Below are 17808 nucleotides of genomic sequence, written 5' to 3'. Positions count from 1 at the left end.
CTTCATCGCAATGGCATATACATGTAGCGTTTGATCGGAAGGCTAGCAGCTAGCTAGCTCGCGATCGCAGTGATATCTGCGTGTTTGCCATCGGTGACAGTGCCAACATGCCTGGTCTCGACTTGAGATTATTGCATGCTATGTACCTGCTCTCACTCTACATCGTTGTCATTCGCTGTCCGTATTTGTTTCTCGTCGAGAGGGTGATCAGCAACCTTTGATCATGCGACAACTTGCAACTTGTATAACCACAACCCAGAGAGCTGATCCTCTTCGTCGACCATTCTATGTGATTCCTCGTCGTCGCGCCCTTCGACCGTTGACACTCAGACAACTGCCATGTTGAACAATCAATCTACCTCTTCTCCACATCAAGCTGTACTCTCATACTCCATCTAGACGCTCACAGGGATCAGATGCAGAACTTCAACAACAACAATACTCCGGCAAGACCGCCACCTCCCCAGATGCGGCCAGGTTCCAGCGGAAACCCCAACCTCGGGTACGCACCGTCTCCCGTTGCCTACCCTCCAGGATCTCTGCCGTACGGAGCGATGCCCACACCGGGCGGAGGACAAAAGCGGAAGCTCGAAGGAGATATCAGTACGAACCCCCATATTCCGGCAGGTCCCGGTCCTGGTCTTGGTCCGGGTGGTGGACCTATGATGGCCGGGACGAGCGCGACCACCCCTTCAGGTCAAGGTCAAGCTCAACCCGGACCTGCCACAGCAGCAACAGCAACCACGACAGGAGCACCAGCATCGAGTTCTCAACCCGAACGCAAATTCCAACCGCCCATGCCTCCACCCCATCTGCTCGCTTCTCTCGTACCCGAATCGAAAATGTTCAAGGACCTGATCGAGATGGAACAGAGGTTAGACTGGACGATGCTCAGGAAACGAGCCGAGGTCAATGATGCGCTGGGAAGGGTCGTCAAGGTAAGCCGGGATGTAACGTTGGGTTCGACCAATGGTTAGACCAAGACGAGCTGATATGCATCCTTTTGTTCGGGTCACAGATCAAGAGGACGCTACGAGTCTATCTATCCAACACGGCGCGAAATCAGGAATGGCAGCGAGGTGAGCTTCGGGTGCCTCGGGGCTTGCTCTTCGGATCGCCGTGCTCTAGCTCTGGCTCTAGCTACCGTGACTGACCGCAATACCGAAAATCGACTCGCCTCGCAGCGGAAGGCGGGCTTTCGGAGCCGAATTTCCAAACGGGGGAAGGGATCCCAGGGTGGACGTTCAAGATCGAAGGTCGGGTACTGGATGTGAGTCTTCGTCAAGATTCTTTGAATCTTCTGAAGTTCGGGATTCGTCAGCTTGTACGCATGCTTACGTCTGCGTGCCGTCATTCGTATAGACGAACAATCAACGGATAGACAAGCAGGTCAAGCGGAGGTTTACCAACTTGATCAGGTCGATGATCGTAGAATTTGGCAATCGGGATCCACAGGATTATCAGGAGCCCAATATCGTCGAGGTCAGTTTCTGCGTACCCTGAGTCGAAACATGGAGTGCAGACTGACGCGAACGTGTTCATGTGATCTTGTACTCGGCCCCGTAGTTCCACAACCGACAAAGCCAACCTTTACCCGGTCAAGACGGATTCGAGATCAAACGGCGGGGCGACCAACCCGTCGAAGTCCGCGTGATCCTCCATCTGGATCAATACCCCGACCGCTTCAAGGTCCTCTCCCCGCTCTCCGAGCTCATCGGCATGGTCGAAGGATCCCGAGCCGAGATCCTGTCCAACGTGTGGAAGCTGGTCAAGACCGTGGGCGCACAGGATCGGGACGACGCGACCAAGCTGTTGGCGGTGGGGGGGTTGGAAAAGTTGATGGGCAAGGAACAGTCGTTGCCGTTTGTCGTACTGCCAGACCTCGTCAATCGACACTTGACGCATCCGGATCCGGTCGTCTTGACGTACCAGCTGGCGTGAGTTTCTCAGGTTCAGGCCTGTTCAGCTTTGCGAGCGCTAGCTAAAGACCCGTCTCCTTCAACGAGTGTAGGGTCGACAAGGATCGCAACGTCCATCCGACGGTGTTCGACATTCCTATCGAGATCGAGGATCCGCACAAGTCCAAGATGCACACCGCCGTCCAGTCGCTGGAATCCGGTCCGACGCTCGAGGGGATCATGGCCGCCGAAGACGAGGTCGCCGCGCTCGCCCACCAGATCCGAACGGGTAGGGAGAAACGAGATTTCCTGACCGGGTTCGCTCAAGACCCTGCGGGGTTCATCAACCGGTGGATGGCGAGTCAGGCTAGGGATTTGGATATCGTGCTCGGGAACGAGATCGGTCTGCCGGGGACCAACGGCGGGATGGTCAGGGAAGAAGATCTCAGGCGGAGCGATCTGTTCAGGATGCCTTGGGTGAGTCGTCGGCTAGGAACTCGGACTTGCCGGGGCCGAGTCATCAACTGAAACAAAATCTCGTCTTGCTGCCACGACCTGTAGGTGGAAGAGGCCGTCATTGTCAAAGAGGGCATTCGGATGGCACGGGAAGCCGATGTGACGAACGAGATGAACCGACGGCGAGAGGCGCAAAAGATGGGCGTCCCGGTGGGAGGAGGATCTCGGCGCTGATGGATCAGCTCGAATGTGGATCTGGTCTCGGTTTTTGGAGATACTTACTGGCACTGGGATCAGTTGTATATGTCATCCAATTATCTAATCATGTAATTCATGTAAAGTGTCAGAATCAGGTTGAACCAGACGCAAAAACGTCCTGCGTCCGCGCGACCAGATCTGGGCTGAGTCGATCTATCTGACCATATCGATATATCGAACGATCATACTCTGTCGTGATACCTTCTTGGCCTTGTGGCCTCTATGCTTCATGGTCCACTTCTTCACTTCTTCGATAGGAACAGCTCGTCAATAGTCGCCGGTCGGGCGCTTGATCCTCAACGGTGATGGGTACTGGGATGCTTGGATATATCATCGTTGTTGATCGTCATCGTACTCTGAATCGAGTTTTCCAATAGACGTATTTTCTCACAACCACTTCGGTGCAGTTGTCTTCCCCTAAGGATCATCTGAACCATAGCATCCGGAGGAGCTGTGAAACTCCATGGAGAGTAGCTTGGTAAAGGAACCACTCATGAATTGGCGTTCGATCCCTGAGACCAAAGGGTATCGCTTCGTCTTCAAGTTGATCGATCGGCCTGCAGGACCCGTTCATCGATCGATCGCGGTCACCTATGTTCTTCAACCCGACAGGAGGTGGTCCATCTGGCGAAGAAGACCCGGTCTCATATACTTGGAATTCGTCGTCCGGAGTCCAACATCAGCGGTGAGGTTGAGAGGGGTACTCGTCAACAGCGCGATCGTTCAGCTGATAGGGTGACATCAGGTTCCCATATACGTACATCGGCAGCATCTCATATGGGCATGGGAATACCTACGCCAAGTCGCCAATAAACGATATGGTCTGCTCTGCGAACTGCGTCATCGGAAATGCTCACAAAGGCTGCGACTCGCTTTCGAAGACCTGGAGGAGCTGGCAGATTGGGTACATCAGGCGAGTCATATTTCAAGATGAGTCGATCGAGTTTGCCTTTGCTCAACTTTTGTCGTATACAGGCTCAAGTTCGACTTTGTGAGTGCATCGTAGATCGTGGGGTCAGATCGCAACGCATAAGATCGGACGCTAACTTCGATTTACCGTGATTATCTGCGATTCGCCTTACTTCAGACACCTTTGGGCTTTACCTGGACCGTCTCGCCGACTTTGAAGATGCCGGATACAAGCCCTTCTCATTCGGACAGGGGCCTATGCACGTCCCCTCCGGCCCATCGCCGATAGTCTGGGAGGCAAGCCCGCAGTGGCACGATTTCGAACTTCCCGACAATCCCATCCATTTCCCATCGTCCGTCTTCTTTTATGCTTTGCAAGTCCTGCAGAATCGCTCAGGCATTCGAGATATAGGGCTTCCGGACTTGAAGAGCAAGCTCGCCCGAACCGTCGGAGATGTCTATGAAAGAAGCGACGATGGCAGCGTCGCCCTGGGCATCAAGTTGGACGAGACCGCCAACGACGACGAGTGCGTCGATGACCCAGAGCTCGTGCCTTTGATACGATCGAGCGTCATCTCGCACGAGATGTATCACCAAGAGCCTCTAGAACCAGGTCGTCTCGCAAAACTCTTCGCTCTCGTACGTGGACCCCGCTCTGCCAACAGGCTGTGGTCGCTAAGACCGTGTCCCGCTTGCATTCGCTCAGGAGTCCCGACGTCTATCAGATGAGGAATACGCAACGGAAACAGTATTTCCAAGTGAGTACACCCCTTCCCCCCCCTCCCCCCCTGCCCCGCCTTTCTTCCGTGTCAGCCGTCGTGGGCGTCTGAACACTCTCTCCTGCATCGACAGGCAAGCAAGAAGGGTTACCTGATCCGGACGAACTATTCGATCCGATCCCCTTTGTGCGGGGTGTGTTCTCTATCGCTTTGGCCAAAGCGGGATGGTGGGACCTTCCGCCACTGCCCACTGAAAAGGTCGGCACGGGTGATGACAAGAAGAAGGACGATGGACGATGATGGCGGGAGGAGAACTGACTGATGCAAATGTCGTTTTCAACGTGAGTCCGCGCATCGGTGTTCGCTTTCCCGTCATTGGGCTGCGCCCGACATCCCGCTGATGGCTTCGACTCTTTCCTGCTAGTAGATTCTGTTACTCTGTAGGGAGGCACAACTGCCCCTAAGTATGACAACGCTTCACCTTGCAAGAGACACACACGTCTCGACCTGAACTACCGAACACGCTTGGTCGCACTGCTGCGACATTGAGGCTGTTTCCTTGCTGTCATCTGGATCGAGCGGAACGTCACGTCAGAACAGTGACAGAGCTTGGATGACCCATGGGGGATGTCGGCAGAACAAGACGACTCGGTATCGTCAGGCTGGTCGAAACACTCGCGATATCGTTGCGCGTAAGCGTTACCGAGCGGACAAGACGCTTTGCCAGTTCTCGAGATGGGCGAAACAGATTAATTACATGTGCTCGTAGGATAGCTGATAGCCAGGTGATAGCATAGCAGGCTCCAGACCCATTAGGCGATGTTTGCGATGTACGATATACCATCACGATCGCGATGTGCGAAATGTTTTAAGGAATTTAAGGCGACGGGGTGTGACCCGTGAGAAAGCTGTTTTCGTTTTCCTTGCAACCCTAACGCGCGAGGGCGAGGCAGCCAACCATCCACTCGGGAGATCGCGGAGGGTCGGGTCCTCGTTGATGAGGATGATGGAATTGTACATCGCAATGGTCGAATGACATCGTCGTCGATGAGGACGCCCTCTTCCCATAGACTCTGTACATAAGCCTCTCATATAAACACCACTCTACACATCCCGTCCGATACAGGCAGGACTAAACCCCAAAAGGAAAATCGACCATCCAGCTCGGCATCTAACACCTCTCTACTCTCTCCCTTCTCCTCCATAATCCTCGCCATGTCCCTCTCCCGAACCGCCCTCCGAGCCGTCCGTTCGTACTCGACCGCGAGCCCGATCACCGTCAAGCACTCGACGAGCAACTCGAGCGGATCCCTGCTGGGCAACGTGGAGGTCAACTGGGCAAGCAGGTCGCCCGTCGAGCGACATGAGATTTACGAGTAAGTCCGGCTCGGACCATTTTCCGTGGGATATGCCTTGAGGGAATTTTGCCGGACGGGAGAGGGAGCTTGGAAAGATTCGAACCTTTTGTGGAAAGGGGACGCTAACATTCGTGCTGCTGTCTTGTTACCACGCCAACTTGGTATCGCTCTTCTCTACCATCTGCAACGCACCGTCTCAACCCGGACGAAATGTGAAACGTTCATATCGTATGGATGCTCGAAAACTCTTTCAGGAAGCTCGCCGAGATCCAAAAGCAGGACTGGAAGGCGCTGACGATCGACGAGAAGAAGGCCGGCAAGTCCCCTTTCCACCTTGACCCATCTCGCCTGCCATACTTCAGCGGTCTAACACGACCATAACCCCTCTTACAATGACCTATCGTATCACACCCTATTGTATCGCGCTTCAACCACCACCTACAGCCTACTACGTAGCTTTCGGCGCTCACGGTCCTCGTCAAGCCGTCAACCCTCCCGGTCACTCGATCAAGATCCTGGTCGGGACCTTGGCCGCTTGTGGTGCCGCTATCGGTATCTTTGGATTGATCAGGAGCTCTGGTGAGTGATCGGGGATCTTGCGACTGAGGATGGTCGGGTTGCGTTTTCGTCAGTGGTTTTGGTGGACCGGGTCGATGGCGGATTGGAGTTGCGTGATCGACGAGCTGTAGGAAAAAGGAGATGATCGGGGTGCAGGATAGGGACAGGCAGCCGAGTTGCGAATCGCGATAGGGGTCATCGACGGAATGATAATGCGAATCCACCTCTCGGCCGCCGAGCTATAAAGAAACGCTATCCGGATGGGTCGAGGAGGTATTCGGCTGTTGGAAGGGGAATGAAGCTGCTTAGGCGGAGCGCTCGCCGGACCTCAGACGGACGCTTCGCGTACCGCAACTTCTATTCAGCAAGTGGGACAAATTAGCATGGAGAACTGTCCTGCATCTCGAAGAACGCTTTGTCGAATGATCTCGCGACATGGTACAACAAGACAACCTGGAACGAATCCGCTGACGTGCGCCATGCCATCTCTTTCCTTTTTTCAGCCCCCGCTCCTCCCAAGACCATGACCAAGGAGTGGCAGGAGGCTTCTACCGAGATGGCCAAGGAGCAGAAGATCAACCCCATCACCGGTAAGTCTTGGCTCGCACACGATCGAACATCAGATACGGCTTGCTCATCCTCGACCGTGCCGTGCCACCTCGACAGGTATCAGCTCTGAGGGTTACGCCGGCAAGGGATTCGTTTCGGCTTAGTTGATGAGGGAGTAGATTGTAGTAGAGTAATGACCCTGTGCGAGAGAGTTGTGGAGAGGACAGAGAGTACGAGATATGAAATGGAAATCGCCTTCTTGAGTAATCCGCGGATCGTTATCCTTTGCTATTCCCGCGCGATCGACGTCATCAACGCGGGGGCTCCAGAGCACCAGCAGCACTCACACACAGCATCCAGCATCCAGCATGTCGATGTCGTCGATCATCTAACAAGACCACCTGCTTCATTTGATCGTATCTCGATACTCACTCTCACCTCAGCTCCTCATCGATACGTACAAGACCCCGAGGAAGAGCTATTCAGCGACATGTCATCGTCCTACCCATATATCGCCAGAGCCACGTAAATATCATCCAATCTCGACTCGCGTCTGTCTAGATCTGTCTACATGTGTACATCTTGCTCATCCTGAACCCTGGCTGTTATATAGCGTCAAGTATAAATCGCCACATGCTACGGACCTCTCGTTTGCAAAGGGAGAAACGTGAGTTGAAGATTCACCTTGGAAGAAAATGCCGGGACCGCGATAGAACATGGGCGAGAGCTGATCGAGATGGAATTCGTTTGGTGATGTAGCATTCGGGTGACGGGCGTATCCGATGAAGACGAGGATTGGATGCTAGGCGAGTCCATGGATGGGGAGAGAAAGGGAGGTTTCCCCAGAGTAGGTTACATTGATCTGAGATATCGATGAAGGCGAGTCGGCTGACCGATACGCTCTATGTCGGACTAGGACTTTGTCGAGCAAGTCGAGGAGGAACAATCGGAAGCTGCGGTGCCTGCGTCAGTGCCCACCGTGGCTGCACCAGCACCAGTACCTATCGCTCAACCAGAAGAAGAAGAACAAGAGATAACCAAGGCAGAGGTACCCGTAGCAGCACAAGAACCCGAACGACCCGCCGTCCAGCCTCCAAGTCAGCCTCTACCTGAAGCTGAAGCTATACCTGGATCGTTCAATCCTGAACCCGTCAAGGAAGAGCTCAAGCAAGAGGTACCGGCTGAACCTGTAGCGGCACCTGCTGCTGTTGTTGCTCCAGTATCAACACCTGCTCCAGTATCTGCTTCTACCCCGATCAAATCCACACCGGCACCAGACACACCGGCCCAAAGCGGGGACGCTCCCGAGCCCTCCAAGCTGTCCTTCAAAGATCGACTCGCAGCGTTCAACAAGCCCAAACCTGCTCCAGGTTCGCCAGGGAGTGACGGTCGACCGGGACCTCCTCCACTCAAACCTAAGCCTGCGGGTGGTCTGACCTGGAGTCAGCGACAAAAGCTGAGGGAGGAGGAGGAGAAGAAGGCTAGGGAGGCTGGTGGCGGAGAAGTTTCGGCTCCGGCTCAACAGGCGCAACCTTCTCCTGCTCCTGCTTCTGTTTCAGCTGCACCGGCGTCTGCCTCAACTGAACAAGCTTCCAACGACGAGAAGTCCGGCATGTCAGCTTCAGATGCTAAAGCCTCGATCGGCCTGTCGCTCAAAGAACGTATGGCCGCGCTCAATAACACGCAGGCGTTCGGCGGGTCCCCTGCTGCCTCCAAGCCTGAAGATCCGACCGACGCGAGTGAGAAGAAACCGACCAAGACTTGGAAGAGGCCTGAAGTCGATCAAGGTGCCCCGTTGGCTATCCCTGGGCAGATGCCTATGCCCGTCAGGTCGGCTAGTAACAGGTCGATCGAAGGTCCTGGCTCTGCTGAGGCAGAACGACCAGGCGATGAGCAAGCGGAAGGTACCCAAGCAGGCGAGGGTGAGGGAGGCGAAGAGATGGACGAGCAGCAAAAGGAAAAGGAGAGGCGAGCGGCGATCGCCGCGAGGATGGCCAAGCTGGGTGGGAGGGGCATGTTTGGGGGCCCTCCTCCTGCCTTGGCTCCGAAACCGGGTGCGACCAAGAAACCTAGCATCGAGGTCGAACCTCCCGCTACCGAGGCAGATCAAAACGCCCTTACTTCTGCTTTGGCCGAGCCAGCCCCTCCGGTTGCTGAGAGCCAACCCGTGAGTCCTGCTGCGGCTACGGCTCCGGGAGGTGGGATCGCCATGCCCGCTATTCCTAAACGAGCCGCGGGACCGAGGAGGCGGGGAGGTGGAGCTGCACCTTCGGGTCCGTCCAGATCAAATTCTCAGGCTCCTGAACAGGCTGTTTCTTCCCCTACTGCGGAGTCCGGCGCTCAATTGGCTCGAGACGAGCCCTTGGCTGTGGGAGCAGTTGCGGACCAGGCGAGACGTGATGCCATCGGCGATCAAGACAAGGCGCTCGAAGAGCAGGTGGGTGGCGGACCTGCTGGTGCTGAGGGTGCTGAAGCTGCTGGGATCGCGCTTCATACGCCTCCGCCTCAGGTACAGCAGCAAACTCAGCAGCAGGAGCAAAGAGATCAAGCCCCGGCGGGCGAAGATGTAGCTGGACAGGATCTGGCCAGAAAGGCAGAAGGTCCCGTGTTGGTCGGTGCGGAAGGGGATGCTGATGCTGAGTATCGGGGAGGGCTCAATGATGTCGTTCTAGGCGGTGGATCTGCAGGAGTTTCTAGGATGCCACCTCCCCCTGCTCCTCCGGGCGGGTTCGACAGCGAAGATGAGCAAGAGGATGATGATGACGATGAGGCAGGTGATGACCTTTTGCGTCAAGCCAAGAGCGGTCAGATGCATGTCGAGCCTTCGCGGATCGATGTTGAAGAAGGGCTGCCTTGTCAGCCAGAGGAAGAAGAGCATCTCGCTAGTCCTACTTCGCCCGTAGCTTTTGCCCCGCTTCAATCACCCGCAAACGAGTCTCCTGACTTGCCCAAGCGGAGCGTTGCTAGCCCGGTACCTCAGGCAGGGTCCACAAGCGCTGGGTTGGCAAGCCTTGGATTGCCTCGAGACGAGATAGAATTGAAACACGAGCAGGATGCTGCAAAAGCGGAGGACGAGGACGAAGATGAAGGAGACGCACCTCCACCTCCGCCTCGCTCGGATCGACCCGCCGATAAGCCCTCGGGTCCCCGACCGATGCCTAATCCTCCGGTCCTAGGTCAAACGGCCGAGCCTGAGCAACCTGCCCCCGGGGACATTACTCGAACGGAACTTCCCGAGCAAGGTGATCTGAGCGCCGAGGAAGAAGACGGCGATGAGGAACAGGATGCACCTCCCCCTCCTCCTCCCCGTAGACAAGAGAGCGTCGGCGGGCCTGCTCAAGTCGGTCTAGCCTTGCCGCAGGATCAACCAGGAGTCGAACCTCGACAAGCGGGTAAGTGAAACGTGTACCTGTTGGCACGGATAACGGATACTTATCGTCAACCACCACAGTCTCTCCGCCTGCTATCGTGACCGAGGAGCCCAAGATGATGGCCCCAGCTGATGACGAGGCTACGAGACGACAGAATATCGCTGCCAGGATGGCCAAGCTCGGAGGTATCAAACTTGGAGGTCCACCGCTCGGTGGATTCAACGCTCGTCAAGGTTCGAATTCTTCCGATGCTGGTCCTATGAGTCCTACCGAGGGGCACCAGAGCCCTCGGTCACCGCTGGCCGAGGTACCACGGAGCCCTATCGGCTCTGCTGTACCGACCTTGCCTGTGGATCAGACGGTCGACGATAACGACGAGTCCGAAGAAGCTGCAGCGTTGCGCAGAAGAGCGACTCTTGCTCGTCTGCAGGCTGGTGGCCACTTAGGGGGGTTCAACATGTTTAGTCGAAATGTCGAGCCTCAATCGCCCACCGTAGAGACGACCGAGACCGAACCTGTCGCTGCTGGCGGGATAGAGAATGTGGACGAGCGCAATCTTCAGCCGGAGTATGAAGCTGATGTGCCTGAGAGCACGGCTCCTCTAGCAGTACAGGAAGCTGACGCTCCAGATGAGGACCGGAATGTATCAGAGGATGAAGATGTGCCGCCGCCCCCTCCCAGGAGACCGACCAACATGGTCTCACCTCCGCAATCGCCTGTCGCCGAGACGCCCACCTCGCCTAGTTTCGCGCAACCCAAGACCTTGGCTGATTCGGGCCTGCTGCAATCGGCGCCGCCGAGCGGGCTCGCTCCTCCTATTCCCATTAGTACGACAAACCTCTCGGCCGAGCCTGATATCTTGTCAGCCCAAGAAAGGGAAGAGGATGACGACGCGATGGGCCCGCCACCACCACCCCGTCCTACAGAGACTGTCAACCCTCCCTCCCATCAGCGTTCCGACTCTCGCGCGTCTCGAATCTCGATCGCCTCTCGCTCGTCCACGGGCGCTGTTCCGGCCTCCCCTACGACGCCGAGGAGGACATCGATGCAAGTCGGTCGACCGGGCTACAACGAGCTGCAACAGGCTTCGTCAGCATTTGGCACCAAGGTTTACCGTGCGGCTCAGAAGCTGGCAGACACTGGTAAACGGCAATCGATAGGAGTGAGTTGAAAGTGAAAGGTGGCGTGGTCAGTCGCTATATTAGATACTCACCAACCATCTGTCTTGCAGGATGGCTCTTCTCGAGCCTTCGTCTGGGCTGCACTAGCCGACGCAGGCATCGACGCGAATGTCGGCTTTGGAACCCTAATCTGGGAACAGGAGGGTTCCACCCAACACAAGCGATACGACGATATCCGCGTGGGCGACGTCGTCGTTCTGCACGATGCCAAACTCAAGGGCAAGAAGGGCTTGATATCGTACCAGCAACAAGTCGGCTCGGTGGAGGAGCCGATGTTTTGCATTTGTTCCGAAACCGAGTCGAAGAAGAACAAGTGCAAGGTTTGGCAAGTCGAGCGAGGCGTGAGTTGTGACTGAGTTTCTTATTTGCGGATTTACACAAGTGAGCTCATCGATTTCTGCATGTTCAAATGAACAGCACATTACGACCGAGAGTTATCGTCTGGAGGATCTGCAGAGCGGTCTTGTCAGGGTGAGCCATGTTGCCGGGAAATGTGATGCGACAAACGATGCTCATGACCGCTTCTCTTTGCCACACAGGTATTCCGTCCCATGACACAGTAGCTTTCGATACCACGAGACCTCGTCAAGGATAGTGATATAGCATGTTGATTGTATTCCCGGTGATGTTGAGCAGGTATAATAACGATTCGAAAGGCAGTTACTCAGTTCAGGTTCATCTCGAATTTGGTTCCGGCTGATCTCCGGGCGTTGCGTGACGAGTCCGGCGATGCACGAACCATGAGCAACGACTGCTGATCATCATGGTACATCGTCGTTGACCAGACTCCGATACACATGCCGATAATCCGTGAAAGCTAGAATCTCATCTTATCCAACATGGCTGGCGGTTCTGACCCCCTGGACGAAGAGTTCACCTCAGTGACCTGGGACAACAAGCCTTCGCGGGACGCCGGAGAGCATCCCCATTCGACACTCCATGGCGTCACCTCTGCCGATCCCAGTGCTGTCTCTCAAGCAGAGGCCATGCCATGGGCTCTGGAAGGTGCTCAGAGGGAAGGAGAAGGTACCATGCCCAGATGGGCGGGGAGGTGGATGAAGGTCGATGTTAGCGAACCGAGCAAGGAGATGGAGGGGACCAAGGAGGTTCATATCAGCTATGCCGTGCGAACTAGGGTGAGTACTCTGAAGCTGAACCGGTCACCTGTGAGATTATGCTGATGATACGATGATATGGTAGACGAACCTTCCTAGCTTCCCGGTCCAGCCATCGAATCAACCACACCTCGTCCGGAGACGTTTCACAGACTTTGTCTTTCTGCAGAACCATCTGACGAAGCTCTTCCCTGCGGCCGTCGTGCCACCGATGGCTGGCAAACATCGATTAGGTATGTCATAAACGACGTTTTGGTTGTCGTCTTAGACAGTTGACTGATTTTGTATCGCAACAGAATACATCAAAGGCGACCGATTCGGCTCTGAATTCATCGAACATCGTCGCATCGAGTGAGTATTCTCGCATCGCGGTTTCGGTCGTCTTAGTATACTAAAACGACCCCGCCTTGTAAACTAGGCTTCAGCAGTTCATGAGTCGGATAGCGAGACATCCAGTCCTATCTCGATGTCCTCTGGTAAAGGATTTTGTCACCTCTGGTCAATGGGTAAATATAGCACAGCCCGTGCATACCTCACACGTTCCCACCATGCTGACTGATCCCCATAAATCTTGCAGGCTGTCGAGATGCATCGTCACATCAACATGCCCCTTCCCGAGACCCCTCCTTCGTTACTGGATAACCTGTCCGACTCGCTCGTGAACGCCTTTACCAAAGTGAGGAAGCCTGACGAGAGGTTCTTGGAGATGAAGGAAGGGATCGACAAGTTTGAGGATGGGATGAGCGGTGTGGAACGTTTGGTAACCAAGGAGAGAGCTAGGACGGAAGGTGCGTCTCGCTCGTCCTTTTCTGGGCAGATTCGGTTCGAGTACTGATGAATCTCGTTCATGGCGTGGGCAGATCTCGCCCAGGACTACGTGGATCTGGCAGCTTCTTATCAAGGCTTGGGATACCTCGAATCTGGTATCACCGAACCGCTCAATCGATTCGCAGAGCGCATGCTGGACTTTTCCGGACTGTTGAAGAATCTGGTGGGTTTACCTCTCGGGCTTGGTGCGACCGCATTCGGTCCAGGCTGATTTCTGGGCAATGAAACAGGACAACGACACCATCGATCCCTTCCTCACCCAAATTCACGCATTGGTCGCGTACTCTCAAGCTCATAAATCGGTCATCAAATCGCGAGATCAGAAGCAGCTCGATTTCGAGGAACTCTCGGCGTACTTGTCGGCGGTGGTCGCCGAGCGCGATAGGATGGCCGCGTTGAACAACGGTCATACGAGCGCGCCTGTAGGATTGACGACTTATCTTAGAGACCAGGTCGACAAGCTGAGAGGTACGGATGACATCCATACGCGGAGAGAGAGGATCAGGAAGATGGATGGCAAGATCAAGGAGGTGCGTTTTACCTTTCCGTATCAGCATATGTCCGACGCATCTCCGGGGGGCTAAGCTGGCTGTTTCTTGTCGATCGACAGTTGCAAGAAGCCGTGACTACCGCTCACGAGACGACGACCGAGTTCAATGACGAGATCATCAAGGAGCATAACATCTTTGAGCTGTCCAAGCAACAAGAGATGAAAGAGATGCTTGGCAACTATGCGGACGGTCATATCGACTTTTATCGAAAGGTCAGCATTCAATAGACTTGTATCAATCAGCTCCGGTTCACTGAAGAGGCTGAACATCAAAATTACTTGTAGGCGATCGAGGATTGGGACAGCGTGATTCCGATGCTCAACAAGATCAAGGTGGACATTTAGAACCGTCTGGGGGGGATGATTGCTACCTTGCGGGCCCCGTGGTTTCTGTATGTGTATTGTGAACGAATCTTGCCGTTGTACCTTGCCCTTTCTGGACGATGCTATATGAAACCCCTTTTGCGCTTGGCGATGCGCTTTCTTCGTGACTCGCTTGCCAATTGTCAACAGACTGACGTCGCGACCAGACTACAAATTCGCTCGACTCTTCAATTCACACTCGATCGACCCCTACCTCGCCCGTCGCCCGGCTCTTCTTCTCTTCAAATTGTATACAGACGCCTTATTGTAAGGGGACATCCTCGGATAACGCTCGATGGGATCCGTTTCATCGAGGGTTTCCGCCTACGATCCCCCTTCTGCCGGTAGATCTTAGAAGAGAAGACAAGCCTCTGTCGAGCGCTGTCCCATTCTATACTATTAGGGCTCGGTAACCCCCTTACCTACGATTGTAGATTCACTGTGGTCGAGTTCTTTGATTAGTGTGATACATATGTAAACCCTCACCATGATATGGCTATACAAATCGTTACGCTCACCAACCTGAATCATACTCTGGCTGGCAAAACGGTGCTGCAAGAGGATGACGAATGGGATCGATCAACGATCAACATGCAACTCCACGCTTTTCACACCGACTTCTAAACACAATCCCCTCCATCACAGCACAGGTTTCTAACATTTCGACAGACAAGCTAGCGATCTCTCTCCTGCCTTTGAAGCTCCTTGAAATAGTAAATGACGGAAGTCTGAGACGCATGCTGGGTGAACGATACCTCCCGTGAAGACGGACGATGGACCATGCTCGCTTTACGTCTCGCCGACGGAGCGGCCAGGTCTAGGAGAGAGCGAGGCGGTATCATTTGCCCCTGGGAGGTAGAAGGGATGGATGACGACCTAAAGGGAGGTCTCACGGCCCTTACTGGCAGCGGGCAAGAAGCCGGCAATGCAGAAGAGCAAGCTGGGAGATCAGAATTGGCTGTTCGTGATGCCGAACCAAACGATCCTTCGGGAGTGTCTCAAACCGGATCTCTAGAGAACTCTGAGGAGAAGCTCTTTCCTGAGCGGGTCCACGCTGTCATCTTCCCCCAAACCGATCGACCGCTGAGGACAGGTCGTCGAAGGGAGACCGGGTTTCCAGGCCCGGTTACCGCCCAAACCATCTCGCACACCATCGACCAGCTCATCGCACAAGAAAGAACGGTTGCTGGACAAGGCTACTTTCATACGCCTCAAGAGCTATTGGGTTTGCCTGAAGCCACCAAGAAACCGACCGGAAGCTGGGGTTTTGAAGAAGCTCTCGTCAAGCGTTTCCCAGCGCTTCGGAAACGCAACTTTGCTTGCGTGCAGGAACATCAGGCCACATGTGAGTTGGTTTGCACTCAGAACGAAACTTGCATGTTTTAGTTGGCTAAGGCTTCTTCCCCTTCGTCAAATAGCCTATCATTTCGACCTGAGACTGCAGATTGACGGGGGTACCTTTTCCTGGGCGGTACCTAAGGGTTTCATCGATTTGAAACCTGGTTCATGGCATTACGCTGTGCAGACTCCAGTGTGAGTTGCTGTACCTCGTTGTAGACTCAATCTGGGCTCGCTGAATTGGGACGTTTATCCAGGCATCCTATCAGCTATACTGTACATGAAGGTGAGTCCTTCAAGACCGGAACCCACGACGGTAGGTACTGATGTATACCTTTCGTGTTTTTGACAGGCAGTGATGGCAGAGGTGAATCAGTGTGATTCCTTATCATCATGATCTGTTTAGCTGATACATTTGTGCCGTCACAGTATTCAAGAATGGTACACGCTGTGGTACCTTACTCTGGGATATATGCTTGTATAGCATCGGATCGCCCAACATCGACCGTGAACAAAGTCCTGAGAGCGACAGAGAAGAGTCGGACGAGTGAGAATATCATTACATACGTTCTTCAGCGCCTATCTATAGCTGACATCGTTCGATTTCAGACTTGGCAAGTTCGAAGAAGACAAGCTGAGGCATGCTCTGTACGGTCGTTTGCCAAGAGCAAAGAAATCGAGGTACATCAAGCTAGTACTAAAGTCAGTCTACCGTTCCCATCCTCGCCTCAACGAAGCCGTTTTCAGCCAAGACTGATGTTGGTATATTGATCTTCAGGAACGGACGCAAGTTCACATACCACTCATTCACCATCTTTCAAACCGACGCGACGTACGATTCTCGCGGTAATCCGAAGAAACAATGGATCATCAAGCTGGGCCACGGAATCACTGAACCGCACCAGTATCCCAAGGATGCGATGAAGAGCGTCAAGACGGGCAGGCTGCTGGAGCAGGTGACCGCTGCTGGTCCGCATTATTGGGTACCCAGGCCTGATGAGCAATTGACCAACGTCGAAGAGGGCGATCTCGGCGACCTGCAATAGGAGACATTTGCCGCTTGTGCATGTAACGGTTTGGTTTCTAGAAGCGATCATCTCATTGATTCTGCTCATTGTCTGTACAACGGCACGAAATCGCTTATCGCAGCTTCTTGTCTGCAAAGTAGTGCTAAAGAAAGCAGGATGTCAGATCACAGTCCGCTCAGCTGACATACTAGAGGGTAGCCGTATGTAGACAAACTCACCTTGAGATATCTCATCTCGGCCACCGCTACACCAATCAAGACCACGATTTGCCACACGCTCCACCAAACTGCTCGCCCATTGACCCTCTCACTAGCATCTCTAAATGTAGCTTCAATCTCTCGCTGGTATTGTTGCTCCCTTCGAACGGCCGAGACGCGGTCGTTCAGGTCTTGTAACTTGGATGCGAGGGTCTGGATATGTCCGGTGTCGTGCCTGGAGACAACAATTCGAACGTGAAGCGTAAGATTGGGACTGGATAACAATACTAGAGGCGACGATGACGACTCACGAAGGATCCCGTCGAGTGGTTCCGACGGCAATATCAAGGTAGAGCTTGATGTGTGTACTGGAAAAGTACCCCGAGCTCGAATTGGATTGCAAGCAAATCGAGTGGTCACCTAGCAACAACCAGATCAACATCCCGAGGTCACTGATTATCGAGACAGCTTGTCCACTTACCAGGCTCGTGCGAAGTGAAGGTGAACTTGCCCTCGGGCTTACCGTGGACGTTCGCAACGACCTCGCCAGATGCCACTTCCTTTTCATCGCGAACGGAACACAGCCTTTGATCAGCTCGGAGGTCGAATTGATAGAATTAGCTGCAGACGACTGACTTCGACAACGACCTGGATTCCCATCTCCTTGCTCTGCTCCCATGACTTGTTCTCTTCCACCCATTCTAGGGCTCTGTAATGGCCTGCTCAAAGGGTTGCAAGGTAGTGGAATGAGTTATTGCCCTTTTACGTGTTTAGCCAAGGAAGCGTCTGCTGACCTTCCACGACCGTGTCGGACGGTAGCTCCTCCAGGAAGCAGCGCTGCTCGTTCGACTCAAGATAGAAATGGAGAGCCTGTAAAAGAGGGTTTTGTCACATCAACTCAGACTTCAGTAGTTGTATCAAGGTGTCAAGTCAAAGACTACTCACCTGAGCGGTCCACGCGGACAAGAGGGCTGCCCAAATCAAGCTGATGACGCTCCCGGCGATGATCTTCATTTTGACAGAGGTTGAGTGAGACTAAGAGGCTGACAAGACAGAGCGCGATTGTCCTATACAGCGAGTAATAGGTGTAGTAGTAGTATAAGTTAGATGGTCACGTCGAGGCTGATGATGC

The 17808-nt window shown here is 54.2% G+C and overlaps 7 protein-coding genes across 7 annotated transcripts; 6 read left to right on the top strand and 1 right to left on the bottom strand.

The window, feature by feature from the left end:
* Positions 1-665: 665 nt before the first annotated feature.
* HD553DRAFT_271360 (uncharacterized protein) lies at positions 666-2426 on the top strand (the record flags this gene model as incomplete). Its single annotated transcript, XM_046177709.1, has 6 exons — positions 666-938; positions 1019-1145; positions 1185-1270; positions 1363-1482; positions 1567-1937; positions 2012-2426. The coding sequence occupies 6 exons, from the start codon at positions 666-668 to the stop codon at positions 2424-2426; spliced, it is 1392 nt and encodes a 463-aa protein (XP_046037072.1).
* A 1184-nt stretch (positions 2427-3610) lies between these two features.
* Positions 3611-4789, top strand: HD553DRAFT_223520 (uncharacterized protein). Its single transcript, XM_046177251.1, has 4 exons — positions 3611-4160; positions 4247-4279; positions 4383-4498; positions 4685-4789. Exons 1-4 carry the CDS (start codon positions 3780-3782, stop codon positions 4749-4751), a joined length of 597 nt encoding a protein of 198 aa, XP_046037071.1. The 5' UTR covers positions 3611-3779; the 3' UTR covers positions 4752-4789.
* Positions 4790-5272: 483 nt separating this feature from the next.
* HD553DRAFT_310102 (putative cytochrome c oxidase subunit V) lies at positions 5273-6968 on the top strand. The gene is made up of 5 exons (XM_046179800.1): positions 5273-5616; positions 5853-5914; positions 6043-6177; positions 6660-6746; positions 6823-6968. The coding sequence occupies exons 1-5, from the start codon at positions 5456-5458 to the stop codon at positions 6867-6869; spliced, it is 492 nt and encodes a 163-aa protein (XP_046037070.1). The 5' UTR covers positions 5273-5455; the 3' UTR covers positions 6870-6968.
* Positions 6969-11265: 4297 nt separating this feature from the next.
* HD553DRAFT_271152 (uncharacterized protein) lies at positions 11266-11812 on the top strand (the record flags this gene model as incomplete). The annotated part of the gene is made up of 2 exons (XM_046177696.1): positions 11266-11598; positions 11675-11812. Coding segments are annotated over 2 exons (471 nt in total), but the record flags the coding sequence as incomplete, so codon positions are not given.
* A 250-nt stretch (positions 11813-12062) lies between these two features.
* Positions 12063-14222, top strand: HD553DRAFT_310097 (uncharacterized protein). Its single transcript, XM_046179799.1, has 9 exons — positions 12063-12393; positions 12458-12605; positions 12669-12723; positions 12791-12878; positions 12950-13160; positions 13233-13363; positions 13431-13730; positions 13811-13963; positions 14036-14222. The coding sequence occupies exons 1-9, from the start codon at positions 12097-12099 to the stop codon at positions 14093-14095; spliced, it is 1443 nt and encodes a 480-aa protein (XP_046037068.1). The 5' UTR covers positions 12063-12096; the 3' UTR covers positions 14096-14222.
* Positions 14223-14631: 409 nt separating this feature from the next.
* On the top strand, positions 14632-16861 carry HD553DRAFT_310095 (uncharacterized protein). Its single transcript, XM_046179798.1, has 7 exons — positions 14632-15458; positions 15532-15646; positions 15709-15737; positions 15804-15818; positions 15881-15998; positions 16061-16153; positions 16230-16861. Exons 1-7 carry the CDS (start codon positions 14894-14896, stop codon positions 16495-16497), a joined length of 1203 nt encoding a protein of 400 aa, XP_046037067.1. The 5' UTR covers positions 14632-14893; the 3' UTR covers positions 16498-16861.
* Positions 16592-17793, bottom strand: HD553DRAFT_349612 (putative ER to Golgi transport-related protein; the record flags this gene model as incomplete). Its single annotated transcript, XM_046183470.1, has 7 exons — positions 17622-17793; positions 17471-17546; positions 17313-17395; positions 17158-17236; positions 16988-17096; positions 16698-16911; positions 16592-16621 (listed from the first exon to the last, which is right to left on the bottom strand). The coding sequence occupies exons 1-7, from the start codon at positions 17688-17690 to the stop codon at positions 16592-16594; spliced, it is 660 nt and encodes a 219-aa protein (XP_046037066.1). The 5' UTR covers positions 17691-17793.
* Between the last annotated feature and the right edge of the window lie 15 nt (positions 17794-17808).

This window comes from Filobasidium floriforme, assembly GCF_021052385.1.
Source record: "Filobasidium floriforme strain CBS 6241 chromosome Unknown HD553scaffold_9, whole genome shotgun sequence".
In the NCBI taxonomy this organism is placed as follows: Eukaryota; Fungi; Basidiomycota; class Tremellomycetes; order Filobasidiales; family Filobasidiaceae; genus Filobasidium; species Filobasidium floriforme.
The sequence above is the reverse complement of the archived record's forward strand: the minus strand, read 5'-3'. Positions and strand labels throughout refer to the sequence as shown.